Source organism: Giraffa tippelskirchi, chromosome X (assembly GCF_054371585.1).
Source record: "Giraffa tippelskirchi isolate mGirTip1 chromosome X, T2T-mGirTip1v1.2.pri, whole genome shotgun sequence".
NCBI lineage: Eukaryota > Metazoa > Chordata > Mammalia > Artiodactyla > Giraffidae > Giraffa > Giraffa tippelskirchi.
The window spans coordinates 104,970,878-104,998,749 of record NC_137289.1 but is presented as its reverse complement, the minus strand read 5'-3'; the positions used below and the strand labels follow the sequence as shown (position 1 = coordinate 104,998,749).

Here is a 27,872-nt window from a genome sequence, read left to right as displayed (position 1 = left end):
GCATCTGGTTAGGAAGCCTTTTTTAGGGCAAGACTTTCAAGTACAGAGGATTCCCTGGTGGCTCAGACAGTAAAGCGTCTGCCCGCAATGCGGGAGAGCTGGGTTCAATCCCCAGGTCGGGAAGATCCCCTGGAGAAGGAAATGGCAACCCACTCCAGTACTCTTGCCTAGAAAATTCCATGGATGGAGGAGCCTGGTGGGCTACAGTCCATGGGGTCGCAAAGAGTCAGACATGACTTAGCAACTGAACAAATATACCCTCCAGGTCTATCCATGTTCTTACAGATGGCAGAATTGCATTCCTTTTTATGGTTAATATTCCATTGCATATATGTGTTTGTGCATGTGTGTGTCTTCATTATCCATACATCTGTTGATGGACACTTAGGTTGCTTCCATATCTTGGCTTTTGTAAATAACGCTGTTTTGAACATTGACATGCATGTGTCTTTTCAAATTAGTGTTTTCGTTTTCTTCAGCTGTAGAACTAGGAGTAAAATTACTGGATCATATAGTAGTTTTTGTTTTTAACTTCCTGAGGGACTTCATAGTGTTTTCCATAGTGACTGCATTCCCACCAACAGTGTAGGAGGGTCCCCTTTTCTCCACATCTCTGCCAACATTGGTTGTGGTCTTTTTCATAGTAGCCATACTGACAGGTGTGATGTGATAGCTCACTGTGATTTTGATTTGTATTTCCCTGATGCTTAGTGATGTTGAACATCTTTTCATGTGCCTATTGGCCATCTGTATATTTTCCTTGCAACACAAAGACTTCTTGTTTGCCTATGTTCCCAGTATGATTATACCATAAATTTGCTTTCCATCAATCCTATTGTTTACATAATGACTGTATGAACAAAATGACTATATGAACACTATAGACAGCTTAGCCATGTAGTGACCTATGATTAATTTACCTTTTCAGTATAACTTTTAGTTTCCTCTGGTTAATAATTGCCTTGTTTCTTTCATTTGCTTCTTTCTCTGAGTACTTCTTGCCTAGTTCAGCTTAAACACTTCATGGCCCATGATCCAGAGTGATTTTAAATGTTTCCAGAGCTATCAAGTGCTCCAGCAATGTCATATCCCTGAGTTTGTCTGGGGCCCTCTGACCATTCCCTTCTGGGTGGATTATATTCATTCCTGTTTTGTGCAGCCACCATCCTGACATCTCTCTTCACCATCATTCTGGGAATTCCCTCCACTTTCTCATTGTTGGGAGTCCTCATTTGCTTTAATGCCATGCCTTCTTACACATTTCACTGGAGCACATTCTTCCAGTGCTTTCCTAAGAAAGAACATAGATCCATGGGAGGTAAATTTTTTTTTTTAGATTTTTGAATATCTGAAAGCGTCTGTTGAAACCTCATCCAAGATGGGGAGTTGAGCTTGGAGTAGAGTTCTAAGATGGACATTTCTTTCCCTTAGACTTACGAAGGCATTGTTCCATTGTCTTCTGACTGCAATTTTCCTTTTGAGAACTCTGAACCTTCTAAGACTTTTCCCCCCTTTATTTCCTGCTTTCTGACATTTCTTCATGTGTCCTAATAGGGGTTCATTTCCACCCATATTGCTGGGCACTTGGTAGGAGATAAATCCCTACAGGGATAGTTGCCCCTTTCTCATGCAAAGCCATGATGCTGCAGGGCTAGACAACTGCAGTTCAAGTCAAAGTGGCAAGTAAGACTTTTTTTTAGAAAGCCCTTTTCACTTTGTGGGAGATTCTCAGTTGACCCACTAAATAAAAATAGGCACATCCAGGCATCTATTCACCCAGGAGAAAATCAGGTATTCAGTGCCCCAGGTAGGCTAAAATCATCAAAATAGGGAACATTCCACAATATGCATTCCCAAACATCAGCCAGGAGCCAAGCCTGCCACGTTAACACCTTGCTGGACATTACCTATACTGGTGCTCTCTATTTTTTCATGGGGATTGTAGTTACTATATACTGTTTGGAGCCGAGTTCCAAGTTAGGTCAAGGTAGTAACAAAACTCTGGAGATGGGGCTTTCAGTGGAGCTCCCTTCAGTCGCTGTGAGGGTGCCAGTTTTCATTCCTTCTGGACCACAGAGTTGAGGAGCCAGGGGTCTGGGGTGGAGGTGGGGGTGGGGAGAAGTAGAAAACAACATATTTGGTTGTTCTCAGTGAGGTTCACTGGTGGTTCTTGAATAAATGCTTTTTAACGTGGTGTATGCCTTTGGTTAATTTCCAAAGTCCTGAAATGATAGATTTTGATAATTTTGCCAATATTTTCATTGCTTTTAAGGGGAAGACAATTTACTAAGGTCCTCCCTCACTCCACTGTTCCAGAAGCCCTGCTTTAAGGCATTTCTCTTAAAACTGCACAAAAGTATAGAAAGTCATAGTCATAAGAAATACTCTCGTAGTTACCTTCCAATAATAGCAAATGCTAAGATTTTGCCATTTGGTGGTGGTGTTTTTTTGTTTATAAAAGAAATAGAGGTTTACAAATAAAGATGAAGCTTCCCTTTTCCCCTCTTGAGTCCTGCTGCCTTCATTCCCTCCATAGGCAAACGGTATCATGAATTTGGTGAGTATCCTTCTAACCCATGTTTTTATACTTTTACTACATAAATTTGTACCAGTAATCAATATAGCATTCTTTTTGTAAATTTACCAGATTAGTGCCCTAGAACCACAGGAAGTCTTTCTACAACTAACTTTCTGTCTTCAGTATTCGCCTTTGAGTTTACCTGTGTTAGATTTAGTTCATTCATTTTAACTCCTGTATAGCATTCCAACATCTCAGTATCGAAGTCCATCAATCTAAGCCTCTATTGGTGGGCATTTAGTTGTTTCTAGTATCTTGTTGCCATTCTTGTACATGTACATATTTGCAGAATTTCTCTGTGGTGTAACTGTAAGTAGAATGCATAGTAGAATATATACATTTTCAACATTATTAGATGTCTAACCTTTTTTCTCTCATAAATAGAATCAATTTATCATGTATATTTAAGAGTTTTGCATCTATGTAACTGAAATTGCTTTATAATATTCTCATATTCTGTCCTTCTTTGCTTTTGGCATCCAGGTCATTCTGTTTTGTATAACATAAGCATTGTTTTACCAATTTTCTTTGGTTATTAAGTGCCAGGTGTACCTGTCTATGATTTTAACATTTCTCATTTTGTTGTAATTGTCTTTTAAAAACACATAGCTGATTTTTAAAAGCACAATTTAATATGGTTGGCCTATATTTAATGGGGTTAATATTTATTTATTGTTCTATTACTGTATTTGTATTTCTTCTTTTAGAGGAAATTATATTTTCTAAAGATCTGCTTTTCCTTTACCTCTTATGTCTTTCTTGGATTTTCTTTACCCTCCCCCCATACCTTTTTCCCCTTTGCTCATTTTCTTCCTGAATAATTCAAGTACAAAGCATTATTCTTAGCAAGCTTTGTGTGTGGCAAATTCTCTGTCTTTTCTTGTCCAAAAGCATCTTTATTTTGTCACCTTCCATTGCAATAATTTAGCTGGGGATAGAGATATCTAAGGTTGTCTAAGGTGACAGCTTCTCTCAGGACTTTGAAAATATTCTTTTGGCTTCTTTTTTAGCTGATGAAATCTGTTGTTGATCTAATTGTTTCTTTATAGGTGATTTTTAAAATTTCTCCATGGTAGCTTTCAATACTTACTTTCTTAAAGTCTTACAGTTACACAGAACTGTGTCTCATCACACTCAGGACTCTGGACATTCAAGGGTAGGATACAGGGGATATATGTGTACCTATGGATGATTCATGTTGAGGTTGGACAGAAAACAACAAAATTCTATAAAGCAATTATCCTTCAATTAAAAAAATAAATTTTTAAAAAGGGTAAGATACATGACAGAAAACTCTCGTTCATTATCTCTTCAAATGCTGCTTAGATTGGGGGTCCCGCAAGACCACTGCCACATTCAGAGATTCTTGAGAGGGACTCCCAGGCCTCGGCATCTAGCTGTATATACAGCTAAGATTATTACAGCAATGTAGTAAGGATATATAAGCCTCCCTGGTGGCTTAGCAGGTAAAGAATCTGTCTGCAATGTAGGAGACACAGGAGACGCAAGTTCAGTCCCTGGGTCAGGCAGATTCCCTGGAGGAGGAAATGGCAACCCACTCCACTATTCTTGCCTGGAAAATTCCATGGACAGAGGAGCCTGGCAGGCTGTAGTCCATAGGGTCTCAAAGAGGCAGACACAACTTAGCGACTGAGCAGTAACACAAATAAGGATATACAACTAGAGCATAAGGGGAGAAGACATGAGCAGAATCTGGAGGACTCCATGTAGAGTTCCTTATGTTCTCTCCCTCCCATCTAGGGTCACACAGCACACACTTCTCCCAGCAGTGAAAAGACAGCAACATGTGTGTGTTTGTGCACAGAGAAGCCCATTAGAGACTCAGCATCTATACATATACCAACTGCCCCACACATACCAACATTCCAGACTCCCAGAAGGAAAGCAAATCACCTGGTTTGTACAAGCAGCCTTATCAGTTAGCAAATGGTGGGGACATTCCTGAACTCTAAATTCCCAGATGGCAGCCAAGGGCCAGCCTTGCAAGCTGGGCTTTCTAAGTATAGCAGTCTCAGTGTTGCTCTAGTAACCCATTTCTTGGCATATTGCCTCTTCCTTTTTCTCTAGTCCTCCATTTGGATTAGCTGTTGAACCTATTCTGGAACTTACCATTTCTCTATTTCTTTTACCATATTTCCATTGTTAGCTCTTCATGCTACATTCTGGGTGATCTCAAGGTCTGTCACCTAATTTGTTAAATCTGTCTTTATCTGTGACTAGATAGAAGGTAGGTAGAGTTCTTCCCTTACTTCTTTGAACAATTGAAATATGTTTATCTTGGAAGTCCACATGGTTTTACTAGCTATAGTTCTAGAAATGGGAGTATCTTTAAATATATCTGCTGCTTCTCTTTCATAGTAGGTCATTTCCTTGTGAGGTTGTTAATTTTTTACTGTAAACTCTTCAGTGATAATTGGTATTCCATAAACGTCCTGTGAGCCCTAAGCTATAAAAATACAAAAATATATCTTTTGGAAGGCATGCCACCACTGGGAACCTACTAATACAGGACCAATTTTTAGTCTGATTTTTTAGCTTAGGGGGCTCTCTACTACACTTAAAATCATTTGGATTGAGTTACAGAACTAGGCTTTTGATTTTTTTTATCTTATTAATGTATAATTGACTTACAATGTTGTGTTACACTCTGCTGTACAGCAAAGTGACTCAGTTATACATACGTATATTCTTTTTCATATTTTTTCCATTATAGTTTATCACAGAATATTGAGTATAGTTCCCTGTGCTATACAGTAGGACCTTATTCATTCGTTCTATACATACTAGTTTGCATCTACTAATCCTAAACTCCCAATCCAACTCTTCCCTATCGCTCCTCCCCCTTGGCAACCACACGTGTGTTCTCTATGTCTGTGAGTCTGTTTCTGTTTCATATATAGGTTCATTTGTATCATATTTTGGGAGAAGGCAATGGCAACCCACTCCAGTACTCTTGCATGGAAAATCCCATGGACGGAGGAGCCTGGTAGGCTGCAGTCCACGGGGTCGCTAAGAGTCGGACACGACTGAGCAACTTCACTTTCACTTTTCACTTTCATGCATTGGAGAAGGAAATGGCAACCCACTCCAGTGTTCTTGCCTGGAGAATCCCAGGGACGGGGGAGCCTGGTGGGCTGCCGTCTACGGGGTCACACAGAGTCAGACACGACTGAAGCGACTTAGCAGCAGCAGCAGCAGTATCATATTTTAGATTCCACATATAAGTGATTTCATATGGTATTTGTCTTTCTCTGACTTCACTTAGTATGTTAATCTCTAGGTCCATCCATGTTCCTTCAAATGGCATTATGTCATTCTTTTTATGGCTGAATAATATTCCACTTTGGATATATATCTTTTTTACCCATTCATCTGTCAGTGGACATTTAGGTTGTTTCCCTGTCTTGGCTATTATAAATAGTGCTGCTACGAACATAGGGTGTATGTATCTCTTCGAATTAGTGGTTATGTCCAGATATATGCCCAGGAATGTGGTTGCTGGATCATATGGCAACTCTTTTTTTTAGTTTTTAGAGGAACCTCCATACTATTTTCCATAGTGGCTGCACCAATTCATATTCCCACCAACAGTATAGGAGGGTTCCCTTTGCTCCACACCCTCTCCAGTATTTATTTGTAGACCTTTTAATGATGGACATTCTGACCTGTATAAGGTGGTACTTTATTGTAGTTTTCATTTGCCTTTTTCTAATAATTAGCAATGTTGAGCATTTTTTTCACCTACCTATTGGCCATTTGTATGTCTTCTTTGCAGAAATGTCTATGTCTTGTGCCGATTTTTTTTCAGGAAATTTTTTTTATTGCCATATAATTGCTTTACAATGTTGTGTTAGTTTCTGCTACACAACGGAGTGAATCAGCCATATGTATACATATATCCCCTCCTTTTTGATTCTTCCTCCTCCCCACCCCATTCCATTCTTCTAGGTCAAAACAGAGCACCAAGCTGAGCTTCCTGTGTTATACAGCAGCTTCCCACTAGATATCAGTTTCACACATGCTAGTGTATGTATGCCAGTGCTATTCTCTCAATTTTCCCCACCCTCTCCTTTGTCCCTTTGTCCAGAAGTCGATTCTCTATATCTGCACCTCTTTTCCTGCCCTGCCAATAGGTTCACCAGTATCATTTTTCTAGATTCCAGATGTATGCATTACTGTATGATATTTTTCTGACTTACTTCACTCTGTATAACAGACTCCAAGTCCATCCACATCTTTATAAATGACCCAAATTCATTCTTTATAGCTAAGTAATATTCCGTTGTATATATGTACCATATCTTTATCCCTTTATCTGTTGATGGACATTTAGGTTGCTTCCATGTCCTGGCTATTGTAAATAGTGCTGCATTGAACATGGGGTGCATGTGTTTTTTTTGATTTTTAAATTGGAACTCTAAAAATTTATTTGTGCATGTGTGCTCAGTCATATCCAATTCTTTGTGATCCCATGGACTATAGCCCACCAGGCTCCTCTGTCCATTTTTCCCAGGCAAGAATACTGGAGTAGGGTGTCATATCCTTCTCCAGGGGATCTTCCTAACCCAACGATCAAACGTGTTTCCGGCATCTCCTGCACTTGCAGGTGGGTTCTTTACCACTGCGCCACCTGGGGAGCCCCCAAAATGAAGTGTGTTAGTCGCTCAGTCATGTCCAACTCTATGTGATCCCATGGACTGTAGCCCACCAGGCTCCTCTGTCCATGGAATTCTCCAGGCAAGAATACTGGAGTGGGTAGCCATTCCCTTCTCCAGGGGATCTTCCTGACCCAGGGATCGAACCCAGTCTCCTTCATTGCAGGAGGTCTCTTTACCATCTGAGCCACCAGGGAAGCACCCCCCCCAACACAAATTTATTTGTCCATTTATTTATTTATGGCCACCCTGGGTCTTCGTTGCCATATCCAGGCTTTCTCTAGTTGCAGTGAGCAGGGGCTACTTTAGTTGCATTGCAGTGACTTCTCTTATCGTGGAGCTCAGGCTCTAAGCCCATAGACTTCAGCAGTTGCAGCATGCAACTCCAGTAGTGAAGGCACATGGGCCCTGGAGTGTTTGGGCTTCAGTAGTTGTGGTGCACAGGCTTAGTTGCTCCACAGCATGTGGGATCTTCCCAGACCAGGGATTGAACTCATGTCCCCTGCTTTGGCAGGTGAATTCTTAACCACTGGACCACCAGGGGAATCCAGAATACACTTTCTTCTTACCTGAGAACAGTTTTTCAAACACTCAGTTACCATCCTTTCTGTGTCTATCCTTTTTTCAGGAAGGCAGAAAGAATCCTTAGAAACAACACCTCCTTGCATCCCAGGGCCCTTCCTTGATGCAGTACTCACCAAGGACAACCTGAACCACAAGATGACCAGCATGACCCTTAGGCCCATTTTTTGATTAGGTTGTTTTCTTGTTATTGAGTTGTATGAGCTGTTTGTATATTTTGGAAATTAAGCCCTTGTCGGTCTCATCATTTGCAAATATTTTTTCCCAGTCCATAAGTTGTCTTTTCATGTTGTTTATGGTTTTGTTTGCTGTGCAAAAGCTGGTGGCTGAGATGGTAAAGAAGGAGCCTGCAATGAGGGAGACCTGGGTTCAATCCCTGGATTAGGAAGATCCCCTGGGGGAGGGTATGGCAACCCATGCCAGTATTCTTGCCTGGAGAATCCCCATGGACAGAGGAGCCTGGTGGGCTACAGTCCCCAGGATTGCAAAGAGTTGGGTACGACTGAGTGACTAAGCACACATGGTTTCATTTGCTGTGCAAAAGCTTATAAGTTTGATTAGGTCCCATTTGTTTATTTCTGCTTTTATATCTATTGCCTTGGTAAACTGACCTAAGAAAACATTGGTACGATTAATGTCAGAGAATGTTTTGCCTATGTTCTCGGAGTTTTATGGTATCCTGTCTTATATTTAAGTCTTTAAGCCATTTTGAGTTTATTTTTGTGCATGGTCTGAGAGTGTGTTCTAACTTCACTGATTTACATGTCATAGGTAATTTGATAGGTATTGCATTAAATCTGTAAGTTCCTTTGGGTAGTATGACTATTTAAACTATTAATTTTTCCAATCGAAGAGGATGGGAGTTTTTTTCCTTCAGACCATCTTCAGTTTTCTTTATCAATGTTTTATGGTTCTCAGTGTATTAAGTCTTTCACCTCTTTGGTCAAGTTTATTCCTAAGTATTTTATTCTTTGATATGATTTTAAAAGGGATTTTTTTTTACTTCTCTGGTATTTCACTGTTAGTATAAAGAAACATAACCAGTTTCTCTGTGTTAATCTTGTATCCTGCTACCATGCTGAATTTATCAATTCTAGTAGTTTTTGTGTGGGTTTCCTGTATATAGTATCATATCAGACTTTTAATTTCTTATATATAATATCCTTCTTTCCAGTTTCCTTGACCAGTGGGGAGGCTTTCTAGTTCCTGTTTAACAAGCATGGATACCCTTTGCGGTTCTTACTTTAAATGAAGATTACATTCCAGTTTCGTGAACATTTGTGTCCTGTGGTCTGGATTCCCCAGTAAATCCTCAAGCTTCAGTTTCTGTTCACCCCATCACTTTAACTTCCCATTTCACTTTTAATGTCTAAAATTTATATTTTCTTCGTCTTGAGCTTGACTGGGAATTAAATTATTTTTTTAAATATAGGCCAGCATTTCTTTGTATTTACAGTTGAGGGAAGTGGTGGAGTATAGGGAGGGTGGTGGAATATAGGGAGGGTTCATTCACATCAGCTCAGGTAAATTAATAGGAGTTCACAGCAGGGCATTTATGAATGAATTTTGTCCCATAACATTATCGTAGGAATACTTACAAGTTTGATGAATCATTGCATTTTTTTCCCTAGAATTCTGGAAAGTTAATGACCAGACAGATAACCACAAGGAAAGCCAAGACAAACCTCTATGGCATGCTGCATCCATAGATAAGGAAACACTGAAGGATAAAAGTGGCCAAGAATTCAGAACATATGGAGAAATCATTTATCCAAGCACAGGCTTTGTTTCTATAGGACAAAGACTCACTAAATATTATTCATGGGGAAAGTGTTCAAAACATAATTTCAATTTTCTTAGTCAAAGTAGAAGCTGTGTAAGAAAGAAAGGTGATGAATGTAAGGCATATTGGAAATTATGCTTCCATTCTAATCTTGATAAAGCTCAATCTGGAGAGAAATTCTTTGAGCCTAATGAACATGGAAAAGCCCTCCACCATAAGCAAGCTCTTAATAAATGTCCAAGAATTCAAAATGGGGAGAAACTCTATCAATGTTCTGAATGTGGAAAAGTGTTTATCCAGAAAGCAAACCTTGTTGTACATCAGAGAACTCACACGGGAGAGAAACCTTTTGAATGCTGTGACTGTGCAAAAACGTTCAGCCAGAAGTCAACCCTAATTGCACACCAGAGAACTCATACAGGGGAAAAGCCGTATGAATGCAGTGAATGTGGGAAAACATTTATCCAGAAGTCAACTCTGACTAAACATCAGCGAACTCATACAGGAGAGAAACCATTTGTATGTAGTGAATGTGCAAAAGCTTTTAAGAGTTCATATCACCTTATTAGACATGAAAAAAGACACATTAGACAAGCATTTTATGAAGCTATCAAATGTGATAAGTCCAGCCTTTTATATCAAAGGACTCATATGGGTGAGAAACCTGAGTGCAATAAACATGGGAAAGCCTTTGATGAGACACGCACACCCATTAAACATCAGCTAACTCATACAAAAGAGACACTTTATGAGTGTAGTAAATGTGGAAAAGGCTTCAGGGGAAAGTCACATCTTTCTGTTCATCAGAGAGTTCATACACGAGAAAAGCCCTATGAATGCAGCATATGTGGGAAGACTTTCAGTGGAAAATCACATCTCTCTGCCCATAATAGAACTCACACTGGAGAGAAACCTTATGAATGCAGAAGGTGTGGGAAAGCATTTGGTGAGAAGTCAACCCTTATTGTACATCAGAGAACTCATACAGGAGAAAAACCCTATAAATGCAATGAATGTGGGAAAGCTTTCAGTGAAAAGTCACCATTGATTAAACATCAGAGAATTCATACAGGAGAGAGACCCTATGAGTGCAGTGAATGTAGGAAAGCATTCAGTAGGAAGTCAACTCTCATTAAACATCAGAGAATTCATACAGGAGAAAAACCTTATGAATGCAGTGAATGTGGGAAAGCTTTCAGTGTGAAATCAACTCTCATTGTACATCACAGAACGCATACAGGAGAGAAACCTTACGAATGCAGAGAATGTGATAAAGCCTTCAGTGGGAAGTCAACTCTCATTAAACATCAGAAAAGTCACACAGGAGGTAAAACCTATTAATACACTTATTAATAACCTATACTATGATATAACCTATTAATATCAATAGGTTATTATATTATGATAGCCTATTAATAATATAACCTATTAATATATTAATATAGAGATAATTTCACTAGTTATACCTCATTATATTATATATCAGTTCATCCTGGGGAGTAACCTTATAAATATCAAGAATGTAAAAAACTTCATATACTATTTAATGTTCATTTAACTTAAGAAAGAGCACAAAAGCATAATTCCAGAAGCATCTAATAAATGTGACCAGTTTTTCATCCATAATTCTTACATGAGTGGAGAATTATATATCAGAATTCAGAATTGACAAAACAATATATTGATGTAGGAAAGAATTTAGAAAGAATTTAAATGTCATTGACTATCAGAGTATGCTGAAAAGAAACTAAGAATTTTAAGTCTAGAAAACTGTTAGAAATTATGAGAGAAATATATGTTCCATATTCTATACCACACATTTTGTGGGAAAGGTCTAGAGGTTGCAAACAAGCACTCAGTAATTAAGACATGTTCACTGTGGAGTAAGTATGACATTTTTGAAAGAAAAATAGAAAGTATAAAATTACTAATCCTAGCTATGGCAAACTACGTTTACTTCTTAAACAAATAGGAAAATTCCTCCCTTAAGTGGTATAAAGGGGGATGAGTCATCGTGATCCCTGAAACAAGCACTCAAACAGGAGATCTTACACATGTTCATCAACACTTTCAGTGCAAAATACAAATCCCTTTCAGAAAAGGCATATAGTAAGCTTTAACACACCTCACTTAGGAACATTGCTTACAACTTAATATTTAAGGGTAACCATTTTATGGTTACATTTTATGCCTCATTTTATTAGTCAATAAAAGATTTTTAATTTTCAGATTATCTCCCTTAACACAATATTATTTAAAATAGGAAAAAAATTGACTATCCAATAGTCAGTTGATTCAGAATTGACATATCAGTAAGATAGAACAGTATGCACTAATTAAAAGTGTTCTTATGTTTGAGGATTTAGGGAAACATTCATAATTGGCTAAGTGAAAAAAATTTAAAAATGTACCACATGATTTACATTGTAAAAAATGCATTGAGAATGGATATGCAGTATTATATCAGTGATTCTGGGTGGCAGAAAAATAGTTTTATACTGAGTAAAATTATATGCACATATATGTATACAAATATATTTGTTTTATATTTGTATGTGTTTTAGATTGTATAGGTGGACACAGAGCAAAATGCTTAGAAAGAAATATACCAAATTATTAAGCAGATTATCCAGATTATTACTTGGGTGATAGGACTGTTGATATTTTAATTTTTAAATGTAGTCTCCAGAAACTACCAGTAAAATAAATTGTTTAAAGTAATCTTGTGCATGCTTGATTCTGTTTTTCCATCCAGCTTTGTCTTTAATGTATGACATCATTGTTTTCTTAAAATGATCCCATTTTCACATATGTGTATATATTCCTTATTCCTTTTTCATGTGGGTATCTGAGTTTATGGTTTTGAGTATATGTTTTGCATTTTGACAATGAATATCCTGCAATTTTAATATCTATGTGATTTTTTTGGATAAAAATAAGTGTCTCCATAGTTCTTTCCTCTGTGACCACCAAACCTCATTACATCAATTATCAGCTAACAAACTTTACAGGTGAGGAGAGAGGTAGTAAATTGGTCAAAGGTACAAGTAATGAGACAAAACTGACTTCTGACACCAAATAGAAATCTCTTCAACTGTGAATGTTCCTATTTCCTCTTTTCTCCTTGTCCTGTTGTCAACAGTTGTGTCAGGTACATCCTAGGTGACTCCAATGATTTATGCCCTATATAGTCCTCTCTGCTTAAGTGTAGGCAGAACTGAGACTTGCTTTCAGCCAATAGTTTATGGCAGAGGTATATGATGTCACTCCCATGACTATGTTATGTTATACAACACTTCATCTCAGGAGACCAGAGAGAAATTTTCCTCGCTGGCCTGATGAAGTAAGCAGCCATGTTGAGGAAATCCATGTGACAAGGAATTGTAGCTGGTTTCTAGGGCCTGAAGGAGCCCTGAACTAAGACAGTGGGACTTGGGTGGCACGGTCATGCAGGCAAGAAAAGTAGCAATAGACAGCTACTTTTTCCCCACAAGGAGCTCGCTGATTGGTAAATGGCATAGAACAGATTCAGAGATGTATAGCAGCCAAGAACCTTATGTGCTAAGGAGATCAACTTGGAGATCAGACCCCACTAGTGATTATGGGCCCAGGTAATTATCAGAGTTTCAGTTGGAACCTCTGAAGAACTTAGGAGGAAATTCATGAGAAAATATAAATTAATCCCAATAATTATTTACTTTTCTGCTTTTTTATTTTCCTGGAGTTTCTAACAGTGCTTTAAAAATTTTCTTGTTTATTTTTCCAGGGTCATAAAACATACAATCTTATCTATGGAATTCTCCTCTCTGGTATTAGAATTCAGGATAGTTAATAACTTTGAGTGGAGAAGGAAATGGCAACCCACTCCAGTCTTCTTGCCTGGAGAATCCTAGGGACGGCGGAGCCTGGTGGGCTGCCATCTATAGGGTCACACAGAGTCGGACACGACTGAAGCGACTTAGCAGCAGCAGCAGCAATAACTTTGAGGGGGAGGACTTGGAAAGGGCAAAGGGAAGATTCTCAATTAGGGTCAATATCAGGCTAGAAATTTTTTTTCTCTGAAGAATAGCTGTCTGCAGAAGATGGCATTGCTATGCTCCAAAACCCTCATAGACTGTACCGTGACTCACATACAGGGACCTTCCAAAATTTCCATCTATCATGTCCATCTGCCACAGACACTTCATATGCTAGGTTAGGTCATTTGGTAATCCACACCTATTGCAAAGTCTATTCTTGCTCTAGGCGACACTGAAAATTGGCAGTTTTGTGGGTTATTCAGTAAATGGAGCAGAGCAGCAGGATAGAAGGAGGTTTATTGTGCCCTAGTGCTCATGAGTTATGGGACCCTGCTATCTCAAAAGTAGTATAATTCTCTGACACATATTTCATGGCCTGACTCAAAAATCTAAGGGACTTGTTTGTCACTCTACATCTTTTCCCACCACTGACACCTTCAGCCAGACCATACGTATGCCAGACCATACGCAACAAGGCTGTTGGCACTAGACCCTGGGCTAACTGCAGAGCCTTTCCTGCCCTAGGCCCCAGTCAAAGCTGGCAGCCTTTTGTGTCACCTGGAATATGGGCCAGACAAGTATTTCTAGGTGTAAAATGTGTCGCCTCTGATCCCAAAGAGGACCTCAGGGTGCTATATTTCTCTTTTGTGAAGTTGAACTTGGTGTGGTTGAGCTTGTGGTAGTTCCAACTTATTCTCTGGGATCCAGCTGGTTTCTTCAGGGATCAGAAATATGAAATAAATAGAACTGTGGTAAGGACCACCACCCCTTAACCCCTGACCTGGCATGGGCTCACCTGGATAGCTCCACATCAGGCTTTCTCCAGCTGCCATCCCGACCTCCTCTTCTCCTTTTCCCAACCTGAAAATCCCATGTAGCTGGGCCACAAGGTATCCTGTTGAGGGGAAATGACAGAGGACTTGGTTATGAACACCTGCAGCATCCCAGAACTGAGGCCCATCCTTGCAGGGTGGGGATGGTCTGGCCTTGGTGACTGCCCTGTGAGCCCAGCCAGTGGGCCCTCAGTGCAGACCATCCACAGAGAAGGTGAGAGCATGACCATCCTGGGCAGGGGGCAAACACCATTAGGAATTCCTGACTGGGAGCCTGAGGCCTGACTCATTCAGGGCCCAGACGCCCCTGGAGCTGCAGCAGCCCAGAGAAGGAGACATGAGGGGGTGTGTTCCAGTCACCCTGTAGAGGGTCCCTCACCCATAGAGACGAGGTGGCTGTAGTTCTCCAGCATGACATCCCTGTGGAGGTTCTTCTGAGCAGCGTCCAGCTGCTGCCACTCCTCCTGGGTGAAGTCCACAAACACATCCCTGAAGGTCAATGTTTCCTGCAACAACACACTTCTCCTTAGCCCAGTGATTAGCTTGCAGACGGAGATAGTACGTCACATCAAGTTCCCACTCTGTGCCCATCCTATGTCCTTCATATGTAGAAAGATTCAGCCCCACCACCACCACTCAGGAGAACCCTGACAGATGAGGACAGGAAGTTTCTTAGAGTGCCAGGTCACCTGCCCCAGGTCACACAGGTAGGAACTAGGAATCAAAATCCATGCGGTCTGGTTTCTGCACACATACTTTTAGACACTGCGTTGCCTTTCTCTATGTAACTGTTGTTATACTGTTCATCATCCATAATTTGATACAGTATAGTATATAGGGTGCTTATGTAACTAAAATTATTTTAAACTATGGGAAAAGAGATGAAGTGTTAGAAATATCTCACCCTGGAAGTTCGTTCTTCCAACACATATTTATTGACTAGAGACCAAGCTGATAAGTTTTGAGGGTGTAAAGATTAATAAAAAACAGACACCTCCTGAGTTGAAGGAGTTACATACATTCTAGTAGAGGGAGAAAAACACCACTTGCAAACTTACACATGAAAGCGTGGGAGGAAAGGAAGAAGCAATGGCAGAGGTAGGGCTGGGAATCCAAAAGAGGAAGAACTCAGTTCTGCTTGGGACTGACAGAGAAGGCTTTGAAAGGATGTAGATCTAGAACAAACAGTTCAAAACACAGCCACTCAATCATGACCAACAGCACTGATTATCAGATCAATCACAAATCAAGAACAGGACAGTATCTGGCCTGGTCAGTAGATTTAGGTAATAAAGAAAAGGTCTATATTTGATCTTATCGCCACCAAACAAGGATTTATTTCTCTAACTTCCTGGAGAGCAATAACCCACCCATTTCCATTCTGGATCCCATCCTGTCCCACCCACCCTCGGTGGCCTTGAATTCAAGAAGACATGTTGTAGCCACAAGGCCTCCGTGGGCCATGTATGGCACCAGTTGACTCAGCTTTGCAGAGGGCGACAGGAAACGGTGGGCCAAAAGGCAGTGACAGGCCTGTGTCGCCAGCAGGAGGACTTTGTACAATCCAGTAGCTCAACCTGCCCCTGCCACTACCCCCCCAACCCCTGCCATGTGATAGTTGAGGTGCCCAGGAACAAGGCCACACTGTCAAACACAGCCAGTATCTGGCCTAGAAGGAAAAGCTGCTCCATACACCAGTATCTCTTGTAACAGACCCCCAGGCACACGTTTTGCCAAAAGTTTTACTTTCATTTTAGGTTCAAAGGATTCATTAGCAAAAGAAACCACTCGTTACACAAAAATTTGAATTTTTAATAGAAGATTATCTGACTTATTTTCAATATACGGTCATTAAAAGAAAAGAAATAGAAGCAACAGAGAGAAGTAACAGCATGCTGCTAAGTCGCTTCAGTCGTGTCCGACTCTGTGCGACGCCATAGACAGCAGCCCACCAGGAGCCCCCATCCCTGGGATTCTCCAGGCAAGAACACTGGAGTGGGTTGCCATTTCCTTCTCCAATGCATGAAAGTGAAAAGTGAAAGTGAAGTCGCTCAGTCGTGTCCAACTCTTCGCGACCCCATGGACTGCAGCCTACCAGGCTCCTCCGTCCATGGGATTTTCCAGGCAAGAGTACTGGAGTGGGTTGCCATTGCCTTCTCCAAGTAACAGCATATACATCACTAAATTGGGCCAACACCTACATCCAGAATTTAATAGCGCTAGGACGTCCCAAGTAACAGCAATCTGGAGTCCCAATTGGGAGAGGGTCCTGGGCAGTGCCTCCACCCCACTGGTGAGATCAAATTGCAGCTTTGGGGGCTCCTACTTATAATCCCAGGCCGCAAACTGATAACATCATCAGTTTGTGAACAAAAATGCAGCTCTGGTTTTTCTTTAAACTTTGACAGTGCTGTTTATTCCATCTTCTGAGTCACCAGATTTTCCAGACCCCAGAGGCTGGCCAGGCCTCCAAGAGCTCAAGAAAACTCCAAGACCCATTCCCTCTCTTATCTAAAGAGCTGCTTGATAGCTGGTAACAATCTGCATGCTCATGGGCAGGCACGTAACCCAGGGAGTGTCCAGGCAGGTCAGAAGCAGGTCAGAGGCCTGCTCCCCTGCCTCTGAAGCCTGAACAAGACTACCGCCATTTTAATTTCCCTAACAGCACATTTTCCAGGGTCCTGGCAAAGGACATGCTCAGTTATGAGAGTTACCCTGGACCCAGGAAAACCCAAATCAATGGCTTCCTACCAGCTATTTTCAGTTATTCACAGGCCTCCCAGTCCAGGTGCAGTTTGTTTACCAATTAAGAGTCATATTGATCCTAAGTAACAATGCCTGGTCGGAGAAGGCAATGGCACCCCACTCCAGTACTCTTGCCTGGAAAATCCCATGGACAGAGGTGCCTGGTGGGCTGCAGTCCATGGGGTCGCTAAGAGTCAGACACGACTGAGCGACTTCACTTTCACTTTTCACTTTCATGCATTGGAGAAGGAAATGGCAACCCACTCCAGTGTTCTTGCCTGGAGAATCCCAGCCTGGTGGGCTGCCGTCTATGGGGTCGCACAGAGTCAGACACGACTGAAGCGAGTTAGCAGCAGCAGCAGCAGCAGCAACAATGCCTGGTAATACAGCTGTTATTCCACAGTTATTGGGTTTCCAGGGACACAAAGCTAAAGCCAGGTTATCTCAGAGTTCTGTGATGAGGATAAAGAGTTTTATTCATACTATACTCAGTGTTATGCTTTAATAATGACAATGAAGGAATTTAAAAACTACTAACAGATTCTACACATACAGGGTCAGAATTTAGTTCAGAACGAAAGCATCTCAAATTGCTGCAGAAAAGAGGTTATTAGCAAAATCTGCGGAGAAGGCAATGGCACCCCACTCCAGTACTCTTGCCTGGAACATCCCATGGACGGAGGAGCCTGGTGGGCTGCAGTCCATGGAGTCGCTAAGAGTCGGACACGACTGAGCGACTTCACTTTCACTTTTCCCTTTCATGCACTGGAGAAGGAAATGGCAACCCACTCCAGTATTCTTGCCTGGAGAATCCCGGGGACGGCGGAGCCTGATGGGCTGCCGTCTATGGGGTTGCACAGAGTCGGACACGACTGAAGTGACTTAGCAGCAGCAGCAAAATCTGACTACGTATTTATGCAGGGAAAAAGCATACCATAAAACTGCATTAGCTACCCCACTCCAAATTCCAAAATAAATTACAGATGAATTAGATTTAAATGTGTGCAGGATAACTATAAAATTACTAGTTAAAAGTTTTTATAAATGCAAAGTAGTGAAAGTCTTTCGAAGCCATATCCAAATTCAGAAGACATACAGCTAAAGACTGGCAAACTTGATTACCTAGACATTAGAAATATCTAAATTGAAGAAAATAATTTTTTAAATTCTCAAACATCAATATCAAAGTGGTAATGATATTTGTTTATTATATAACAATGATCTAATTTCCTTCATACACTAAAATTCTAACAAATCTTTAAGAAAAGAACCACAACCTGATATAGTATAACTGGAGGAATGTGAAATAAATTTATAATAGTATACCATTTATCACCCTTCAGATTCTTTTTCTTATTGAGATATAATTGACATGTAACACTGTGTAAAGTCTGGATTTCCCTGGTGGCTCAGCGGTAAAGAATCAGCCTGCAATGTGGGAGACTGAGGTTCGATCCCTGGGTTTAGAAGATCCCCTAGAGAAGGAAATGGCAACTCACTCCAGTATTCTTGCCTGGAGAATCCCATGGACAGAGAAGCCTAGTGGGTTGCAGTCCATAGGGTCGCGAAGAGTTGGACACTGAGGAACTGAGCACAACACATACAACATATTGACTTGATACATTTATATTTTGTAATATGATTACCACCAGTAGCATTAGCTAACATCTCTATCATGTCACACAATTATCATTTCTTTTTTTGTAGTGAGAACAATTAAAATCTAGTCTCTTGGCAACTTTGAAGTTTATAGTACAGTATTGTTGACTATAATCACTATGCTGGGCATTAGATCTCCAGTAATTATTTATACTCTTCAGCTTCTTAAACATTAAACAGGTTAATACCTAGTGCAATCAAGTGTGTAGAAAAACAACAAAGAAGTTACAAATGATTTAAAGCATTGGGAATGGGTGGAGCAACAGGTTAATATACATCAAAATGTATATTACAAATACTCTTTAATGAAGCAGTGCCATTTTCTAGGATTTTACTCTAGAGTTTTTGATAAGTCAGTTAAGAAAAGACAACAGATGGATAAAATGTTCATACCAACAGAAATAACTGGTTGACTAAAAATTTCATTTGGGTTTTTCCGTAAGATGGTATGGAAAAACGTGAATGAACTTTTTGGCCAACCCAATATAAGTGAGGTCACTCAGTCATGTCCGACTCTTTGCAACCCCATGAACTGTAGCCTACCAGGCTTCTCCATCCATGGGATTTTCCAGGCAAGAATACTGGAGTGGGTTGCCATTTCCTTCTCCAGGAGATCTTCCTGACCCAGGGATTGAACCTGGGTCTCCCGCCTTGCAGGCAGACGCTTTATGGTCTGAGCCACCAGGGAAGCCCAACCCAATATAAGCAGCTGCTAAAGATACAAATAGATTATAAATCTCAATAAAGTTCAAATATATGATAATTAAATAGTAAGATACTCTTTTTTACCTATAAGGTTAGTAAACTTTCAAAAGATAAAGAGTCACTGTTCATGAAGGTATAGGAACATGAGTACTCTTAGTGTGGCAGTAACTATTACATTTTTTTCTCATATTTTAACCAGGACTCTATCCTGACTTCCCTGGTGGCTCAGAGAGTAAACAATCTTGCCTGCAATGCAGGAGACCCAGGTTTGATCCCTGGGTCAGGAAGATCCCCTGGAGAAGAAAATGGCAACCCACTCCAGTATTGTTGCCTGGAGAATTCCATGGACAGAGGAGCCTGGCAGGCTACAGTCCATAAGGTCACAAAGAGTCAGACTCCACTGAGTGACTAACACCTTCTTTCTATCCTACTGGAATATTTATATGGCCATAAGGATGTTAAAGTCAGCATTATTCATATTAGCTAAAAGAAAAGGAACATGACTCAATGTCCTATGTTCCTGGGAATTCAATAATGGTGGCATGACAGTCATATCACCAGGTGCCATCACTTGTGATAAAAATGACCTCTGATAGTAAACAAGCTGCATCTGGCCTTGGAGGATGACAGTGTTTAAATTGTTATGGCTACACTCTGAAACGGCCATTATAACAACTGGCTGACATGAAAAGATGTCTGATATATTTTTGTTAAATGATAAAAAGCACTTTAGTCAGAGTGGAGAGTGAAGGGATATTCAACATTTCTGCCAGAGGCAGGAGGGATGTTCATACTAAGGGATTGACTCAAATCCAGAAATAGCCCATGGCATAAGAGGGAAGAATATGATGTGTACACAAGTATGTCAGCATGGGGGAAAGTCCTGTGAGATTGTAACTGAGCAGGACCCTTTGGGGTCTTCCCAGGCAGATGTCCTCCACCTGCCTCTTGTTTGTAGAAAAACTAGCCTCCTAGGCCTTCCCTCAGGTCCAAAGAATAAATTTAATCAAAGAAATGAGAAAATGCAGAAACAAAGGAAAACAGTCAAGCAAGACAAAAGAGTAATAATTACGTTATTAAACAAAGTCAAATACTTTTAGTTCCTTCTCAAGGACTATAGATAATACCTCTGAGCCATATCCTTTGAGCTGTTTTGCAGAGACTGACGGAGAAGGCAATGGCAATCCACTCCAGTGCTCCTGCCTGGAGAATCTCAGGAACAGGGGAGCCTGGTGGGCTGCCGTCTATGGGGTCGCACAGAGTCGTACATGACTGAAGCAACTTAGCAGCAGCAGCAAAGACTGAAACCCCCACCAGGTGGAAGAAGTTAACTGCATGTTGACTACAAGCACGGAGACCCCCAGACGGGTTGGAACCAGAAGGCTGATGATGTTAACTCCCAATTATCTCACCACAAGTCAATCAGAAAAATGTTCACCAGCTGATCATGGATCCTATAATCCCCCTAAGTCACCCTGTCTCAGTCACCCTGTTTTAAAAAAACCTTTTCTTGACAGTCACCAGGGAGGTTGGGTCTTTTAAGCACTAGCTGCCTGGACTCCTTGGTTGGTGCCCTTAATAAATGCTGCATTTTCCTTCACCACAACCCAGTGTCAGTAGATTTGGCAACCAGATGCAATTTGGTTCAGTAACATGGTGGGGAGTGATCCTTCCTAGCTTGATCCTGCCCTCACAGGCACTACAGCAGGGCACCTGCCCCCATGGCAGTGTCTCTCCAAACACTTGTAACTTTCATCTCTCTCCTCTAATAGGGAATTAACTGCCCTTTGTAATCTGGTCCTTCATGAGTGGCTGGAAGTTGAGTCACCATGCCAGCTTTACTCTCTCTCAGTTGGGAGAAGGGACAGCACATTGCAGGTCCAGCTCTTGTAGGATCTGCTGTTCTTTGAGCCTTCCTCCTCTGCCCTGGTGTCTGGGTTCAGGGCTGAGGGATCTCCTGCAACTCCCCTCAGAGGAGCTTATTCCTAAGGAGGCAGAACCAAACACATTTCTGCAGGAACCATCACTTCAGCACCATATCTCTGCCTCTGACCTGGGAACTTTCCTCCTTATGAGGTCTTCTGTAGACTAAGGAAACCCATGGCAGATCAGCTGGTGTTTGAAGCGAGTGAGCCATGGGCTGTTATGAACCCTGACCCTGGAAAGGCAATGACCACACATGAGATGCCATTAGCAAACCATATGATGGAGCAAAGTTGAAGAAAACCTAAATGTTTTACTCAACACAAGGAGGCACAGTTACTCATTCTAGGTTTAAGAGGTAAGAGCTCAATTGCTGACACGGTCTCCTTCAGTGTCTGCCACCAAGGATTTTGGGCCTCTGGATGCGTGCAGGGATCTGGGCCTTTGGACCACCACCTGGCGCTGGATTCAGCCCTTACCGTTGGAGCCACCCACCTGGGCCTGTGCACTGATGTTGAAGAAGACTCTTGAGAGTCCCTTGGACTCCAAGGAGATAAAGCCAGTCAATCCTAAAGGAAATCAGTCCAGAATGTTCATTGGAAGGACTGATGCTGAAGCTCCAATACTTTAGCCACCTGATGCGAAGAGCTGACTCATTGGAAAAGACCCTGATGCTGGGAAAGACTGAGGGGAGGAGGAGAAGTGGATGACAGAGGATGAGATGGTTGGATGGCATCACTGACTTGATGGACATGAGTTTGAGCAAGTTCCAGGAGTTGGTGATGGATAGGGAAACCTGGCATGCTGCAGTCCATGGGGTTGCAAAGTTGGACACGACTGAGCGACTGAACTGAAGCAAAGAGCTCAATTATCAGCAGACAATGAGATACAACTGCCTTACTTCGTTGAGAGTCCAGCCTCTGAAATCAAACTCCTCTGCAGGTTTCATTCATTCAATATAAGAGGTGAGTGCCTACTATGTACTTATTCTATGTGTTGGATATACAAGAGTTCCCTGATCGTGTGGAGCTATACTCTAGCAGAGGAGAGAGAGTAAGCAACAAACTTGATAAATAAGGGTATGTTAGTTAGAAAGGCATAAGTGCTAAGTGGGGAAAAAAATGCTACCTGTAAGTCCTTTGCATCCTGCTCAGGCCCTAGTCTGGCTAAGGCTGTCTGCCCCGGTTGGGGAGGGTTCTTTTTCCATTCCAGTTTGAGCAGCTAATAATGAAATGGAAGCTGAGATGGACACAGCACAAGCTTTCAGTGGCCAAAGAATGGAGAAGCAGGAACTAAGTTCACAGAGCAACTTCTCCTCACCCACCTGCAGCAGGGATTTAATTTTAAACAGTGAAGACAAAAGGGGGACGAGTGAGGCTAAAGATGGGGACGCATATGCATTAGTCTACTGGGGAAAAGGTGGTCCTTTTTTCCAAGGGGTGTAGTGTCACCCTCTTTTATCCTTTTTTTTTTTTTTTTGGTCTTTAATCTCTGGTCGTGGCCACCGGTGAGTGTGTTATCTAATATGCTAATGTAATAAAATCAGCGTATACTGAGACCCAGGGTCTGTTGGAGGTCTGAAGAGTGAACATCTTGGTACCAGCTGGTTTGTAGTTTCCTTTCTAATCTCTGGGTCCTTTAACCGTAAGATTTCAGTTAATTTCTGCTAAAGGTGGGGGAGTAAAGTTTGGAGTAAAGTTGGAGCAGCCCTGGCAACAAAAGGATCCTTCGGGTTTACTGTGTGATTTTGGCTAGGTTTCCAAGCACTTCTGTTCATGTTTTCTCCCTATAAAATGAACAGAAGGGTGGTATCGAAGTACATACAGGGCAACTATGAAGACAAATGTGAAAAACAGTGCCAGACATTTAGTAGACACTGAGTAAACACTCGCTGAATTAATCAATTAATGAAGCAATCACTCGCTAACCCTCGGAGCCTGCCCCTCTCCCATCACCAAGGCCCCGTCACTCAACACTGCCCCCCGCCCCAGGGGCGGGAGCTCTTTATCCATGGCCCCTCCTCCGACCTTCCTTTGTGGCTGATCCCCAACTCCGCCTCCCCTTAATCCACTACCAAGAACGCGAGATCTCGGGGCGGGTAACACCAACCAGCACCAACTTGCACCTCCCTGGGGTCAGCAGAGCACTTCCGTTCCCCGTTGCCCGGGGAGCCTGAGTGCTGCGCACGCGCAGGAGAGGGTTGAAGGGGCGGAGGGCAACACAGCCAATGGGTAACATGGTACCTTTGGGGACAATGCTTCTCACGTGGCTCCCTCTGAGGTTAAATGGAGTGACAAGAGTGCGACCATTTTCTGCGACAAGTAGTACAAAAGGCTGGGGAGACGTCTCGGGTGGCGGGAGGCGAGCGGGCTCCGTTCGAACAGTCATTGCGACCCGGTTCCACCGCCTCCGAGGCCCGCTCCTCCGGTCCTCCTGCGCCGCTGGGCCTCCTTGTGGCTGTACTCCCTGGAGAGTTCCCGCCCCTCCATTCCCCAAAGCCATGCTCTCTTTCTCAGAATAAGAAAACCAGCAGTGGTCCCCAGCAGCTCATGATTGCGGCCATCTTGGGGGCGGGGCCGGCCCATTAAAGAGGAGTTACGGCAATGGCAACCCACTCCAGTACTCTTGCCTAGAAAATCCCATGGACGGAGGAGCCTGGTGGGCTGCAGTCCATGGGGTCGCTACGAGTCGGACACGACTGAGCAACTTCACTTTCACTTTTCACTTTCATGCATTGGAGAAGGAAATGGCAACCCACTCCAGTGTTCTTGCCTGGAGAATCCCAGGGACGGGGGAGCCTGGTGGGCTGCCGTCTCTGGGGTCGCACAGAGTCGGACACGACTGACACGACTTAGCAGGAGCATGGTCTCAGGTCAGTGGTCAGTCCAGAATTGGCCTAAAGGAGGGGTTGGGCAAGGTTATACTTTAAAAGGTTATATAGTCCGTTTAGTTATTATAAAATATTGATTGTATTCTCCGTGTTGTTCAATATGTCCTTTTGGGTTGTTTTATACATAATAATATGTACCTCTTAATCTTCTACCCCTATATTGCCCCTTTTCCCCTTTCCCTCTCCCCACTGGTAACCACTAGTTTATTCTCTATATCTGTGAGTCTGCTTCTTTTTTGTCATATGCACTAGTTTGTTGTATTTTTTAGATTCCACGTGTAAGTGATATATGGTATTTGTCTTTGTCTTACACTTTATTTAGCACAATACCCTTTAAGTCCATCCATGTTGTCACAGAGGGCAAAATTTCATTTTTTGTGGCTGAGTAGCTTTCCTGTGGAGAAGGCAATGGCACCCCACTCCAGTACTCTTGCCTGGAAAATCCCATGGACGGAGGAGCCTGGTAGGCTACAGTCCATGGGGTCGCTGAGAGTCGGACACGACTGAGCGACTTCATTTTCATTTTTCCCTTTCATGCACTGGAGAAGGAAATGGCAACCCACTCCAGTATTCTTTCCTGGAGAATCCCAGGGATGGCGGAGCTTGGTGGGCTGCCATCTATGGGGTCGCACAGAGTCGGACACGACTGAAGCGACTTAGCAGCAGCAGCAGCAGCAGCTTTCCTGTGTGTTTGTGTGTGTTCGTGTGTGCATGTGTGCATGTATGTGTGTAGTCATATCTTTATCGTTCATCTGTGGATGGGAATTAAGGTTGCTTCCTTATCTTGACTATTGTAAATAATCCTGCTATGAATATTGGGGTCCATGTATCTTTTTGAATTACTGTTTGTTTTTTCAGATATGTAGCCAGGAATGGAATTACTGGGTCACATGGGAGTTGTATTTTTAGTTTTCTGAGAAAACTTTGTACTGTTTTCCACAGTGATTGCAGCAGTTTACATTCCTACCAGTGGTGTACAAGGTTTCTCTTTTCTCCATACCATTGCCATCATTTGCTTGTGTTCTCTCTCTGTCTCTTTCCTGGTTTTTTGGCCACACCATGTGGCTTGTGGGATTTTAGTTCCCTGACAAGGGATTGAACCACACCCTCAGCAGTGAAAGTGCATTACAGGTGTATTCTTTACCGCTGAGCTACCAGGGAAGCGCAAAATGTCTTCAATATGTAACCTTTAAAATTAATCTAGTTTTAAACACTCAAACAGTGCCTTGATAGTCTTATCATTGCAGAAATCTCATTGCAGCCTTAGTAGAGAGGAGTGACAGGGTGTAATTCTGGGTCATAACTGTTCAGAGAGCTTTTTAGCTGAAAATAAGAGAAAAGTAGCAAAACTCATCATCTTTAAAAAATTTCTAAGTGGAATATCCCCACATTCCTACTATGTTAATACTTGCCATGGGTTTCCCATTTTCTTGGCTGGAAGTCAGAGGCTAGGGAGCTTGGTGGATGCAGAGAACAGCATCCTGGGACACACAGCAGGATAGAGAGGGGTGGTGAGTGAATTTGTAGAAGAAAAGGGGAATATTCGGCACAGACATGAGGGGATAAAATTTTGGTTAGTAGAGTTGTTAAGACTTGGAACCGAATGTTGATTGGTGAGTTGTATTAAGTCGTTATGGAGTTGGAAACGCCCTTCAGTGTTATCCCTAGTTGAAGCAAAGGTGCCAGGCCTTGAACCACACAACTCCCAGTTGTTGGATGTGGAGGTGGGGCATGACTTTCCATTAGATGACTTTCCTGAGCCAAGGGAAATTCCTGAGAGAGACTCAGCTGAGAGTTATTGGCTGCTAAATCTCTAAGCTGCTGAGAGAATAAATAACTTAGTCCTGAAGAGGGAGACATCTGAGAGGCACACTACTGCATGCACTACCATTTATTACATTTCTTATCAAGGCCATGTGATGCTTCTGAGATGGAAGGAGCAGATGATGGTTGGAAGTAATGAAACTGGAGCTTGAATGAGGGCCAAGGGATGATAGAAAAGGAAGGCAAGGATAATTAAAAGCTAAACAACAAGTGATTGGTTCTTTACATTGCCAGTGATTGATGAGATCTTTCCCTTATAGTGGCCTCCTATGAATGAAAATGGTATGACTTCATATCCTCCACTGGAGTACATGGGCTTTACTGGAGCCCAGATAGGCAGACAAGAAGACAAGCCTGTCAAATGAATCTGAAGGAGAAACATTTTTCTAGGCAGATTTTGTTTGATTTTGTTTTGTTCTCATCGGTCTGTATCATATCATTGTCAAATGTCTGTTTCATCTAACAACAGTTAAGCCCCGGTCAAAAGGATGAATTCCTACTTTGCTAAGGATTTTTATCACAAATGACTGTCAAATAATTTTCAAATTTGCTTTGTTATCAGTTGATTTTTTCAGGTCATTTTTTCCTTTAAATTGTCAATATGATACATTACATTGATAGATTTTCAAATATCAAGCCTCCCTTTTATCCCTGGAATAAACCCACACAATCATGGTAAATTATTATCTTTTTATATATTGATGGATTTGTTAATACTATGTTAGGGATTTTTGCATCCCTTGCTCATGAGAGATATTGGTGTATACTTTTCTTTATTTCTAGTTAATTTATTTGCCTGGGTTAGCGCACTCAAGTCTTACATTTCCTTTCCAGGAGTTTCCAATGTCCTTATGTCTAATCTCAAAGAGACTGCATGTCTCTGGCGCAGTTACAAAGCTCTTATATCAACACAATGTACTTTAAATAAAGTTAACCTTGAAACTTCCCTGCTGGTCCGGTGGTTAAGAATCCACGTTCCAATGCAGGGGATGTGGATTTGATCCCTGATCAGAGAACTAAGATCCCAAATGCTGTGATTGCCAAGTAGAGAGCCCATGCACTCTAGAGCTTGTGCACCACAAGAAAAGCCCACATGCCACAACTAGAGAAGTCCTCAGGCTCTGCTATTAGAGATACCCTGTGGACCACAACAAAGTCCCAGTGCAGCCAAAATAAATAAGTAAATAAAATTAACTTAAAAAAAAGTTAACCTGCTGATATAAACCAATTGGAATAGAATAGAGTCCAGAAATAAACTTTCACATTTATGGTCACTTGATTGTCAATATGGATACCAAGTCAAGTCAATGGGGAAAGTAAAGTATTCTCAACAAATGGTGTTGAGAAAACTTGATATCCACATGCAAAAGAATGAAATTGGAATCATATAAGCAAAAACTAACTCAAAGTGGATCAAAGACCTAACTATAAGTGCTAAAACTATAAAATTCTTAGAGGAAAACATAAGGGGAAACCTTCATGACATTGGATTTGGCAGTTGTTTCGGGATGCAACATCAAAAGCACAGGCAACAAAAGAAAAAATAGATTAATTGGACTACATCGTTTTCTTTTTTAAACTTTGTGCATCAAAGGACACTACTGGCAGAGAAAAAAGGCAACCCACAGAATGAAAGAAAATCTTTGCAAATCATA

The 27,872-nt window shown here is 41.7% G+C and overlaps 2 protein-coding genes and 1 long non-coding RNA gene across 4 annotated transcripts in view; 2 read left to right on the top strand and 1 right to left on the bottom strand.

Annotated features, from left to right (window-relative positions):
- ZNF674 (zinc finger protein 674) overlaps nt 1–21,186 on the top strand; it is a 45,221-nt gene extending 24,035 nt beyond the window's left edge. Inside the window, exons 7-8 of one of the 2 annotated variants that reach the window (XM_081565592.1) lie at nt 9,468–10,946; nt 19,780–21,186. In XM_081565592.1, coding sequence (XP_081421718.1) covers nt 9,468–10,946; nt 19,780–19,958 — 1,658 coding nt within the window. In that variant the 3' untranslated portion in view covers nt 19,959–21,186. Of the gene's footprint in view, nt 1–9,467; nt 12,341–19,779 lie in introns of those variants that run through there. The other variant, XM_081565593.1, reaches the window with a different exon arrangement.
- On the bottom strand, nt 304–27,432 carry LOC145536379 (uncharacterized). The gene is made up of 4 exons (XM_081565594.1): nt 23,747–27,432; nt 14,851–14,977; nt 14,435–14,533; nt 304–1,291 (listed from the first exon to the last, which is right to left on the bottom strand). The coding sequence occupies exons 1-4, from the start codon at nt 24,003–24,005 to the stop codon at nt 1,213–1,215; spliced, it is 564 nt and encodes a 187-aa protein (XP_081421720.1). The 5' UTR covers nt 24,006–27,432; the 3' UTR covers nt 304–1,212.
- Nucleotides 24,082–27,872, top strand: part of LOC145536381 (uncharacterized) — a 98,766-nt gene continuing 94,975 nt past the window's right edge. Inside the window, exon 1 of the long non-coding RNA XR_014075811.1 lies at nt 24,082–24,375. This is a non-coding gene — a long non-coding RNA (uncharacterized LOC145536381). The remainder of the gene's footprint in view (nt 24,376–27,872) is intronic.

Excerpts from the sequence above, each read along its gene's own strand:
- LOC145536379 (XM_081565594.1), bottom strand. The coding sequence starts at position 24,005 with ATGGCTTTGGGGAATGGAGGGGCGGGAACTCTCCAGGGAGTACAGCCA. Across the intron at positions 14,534-14,850 it reads CAGCCACCTCGTCTCTATGG|GATACCTTGTGGCCCAGCTA; the intron begins GTGAGGGACCCT and ends TCCCCTCAACAG. Across the intron at positions 1,292-14,434 it reads CCTGATGTGGAGCTATCCAG|GAAAGCACTGGAAGAATGTG; the intron begins GTGAGCCCATGC and ends GTTCTTTCTTAG.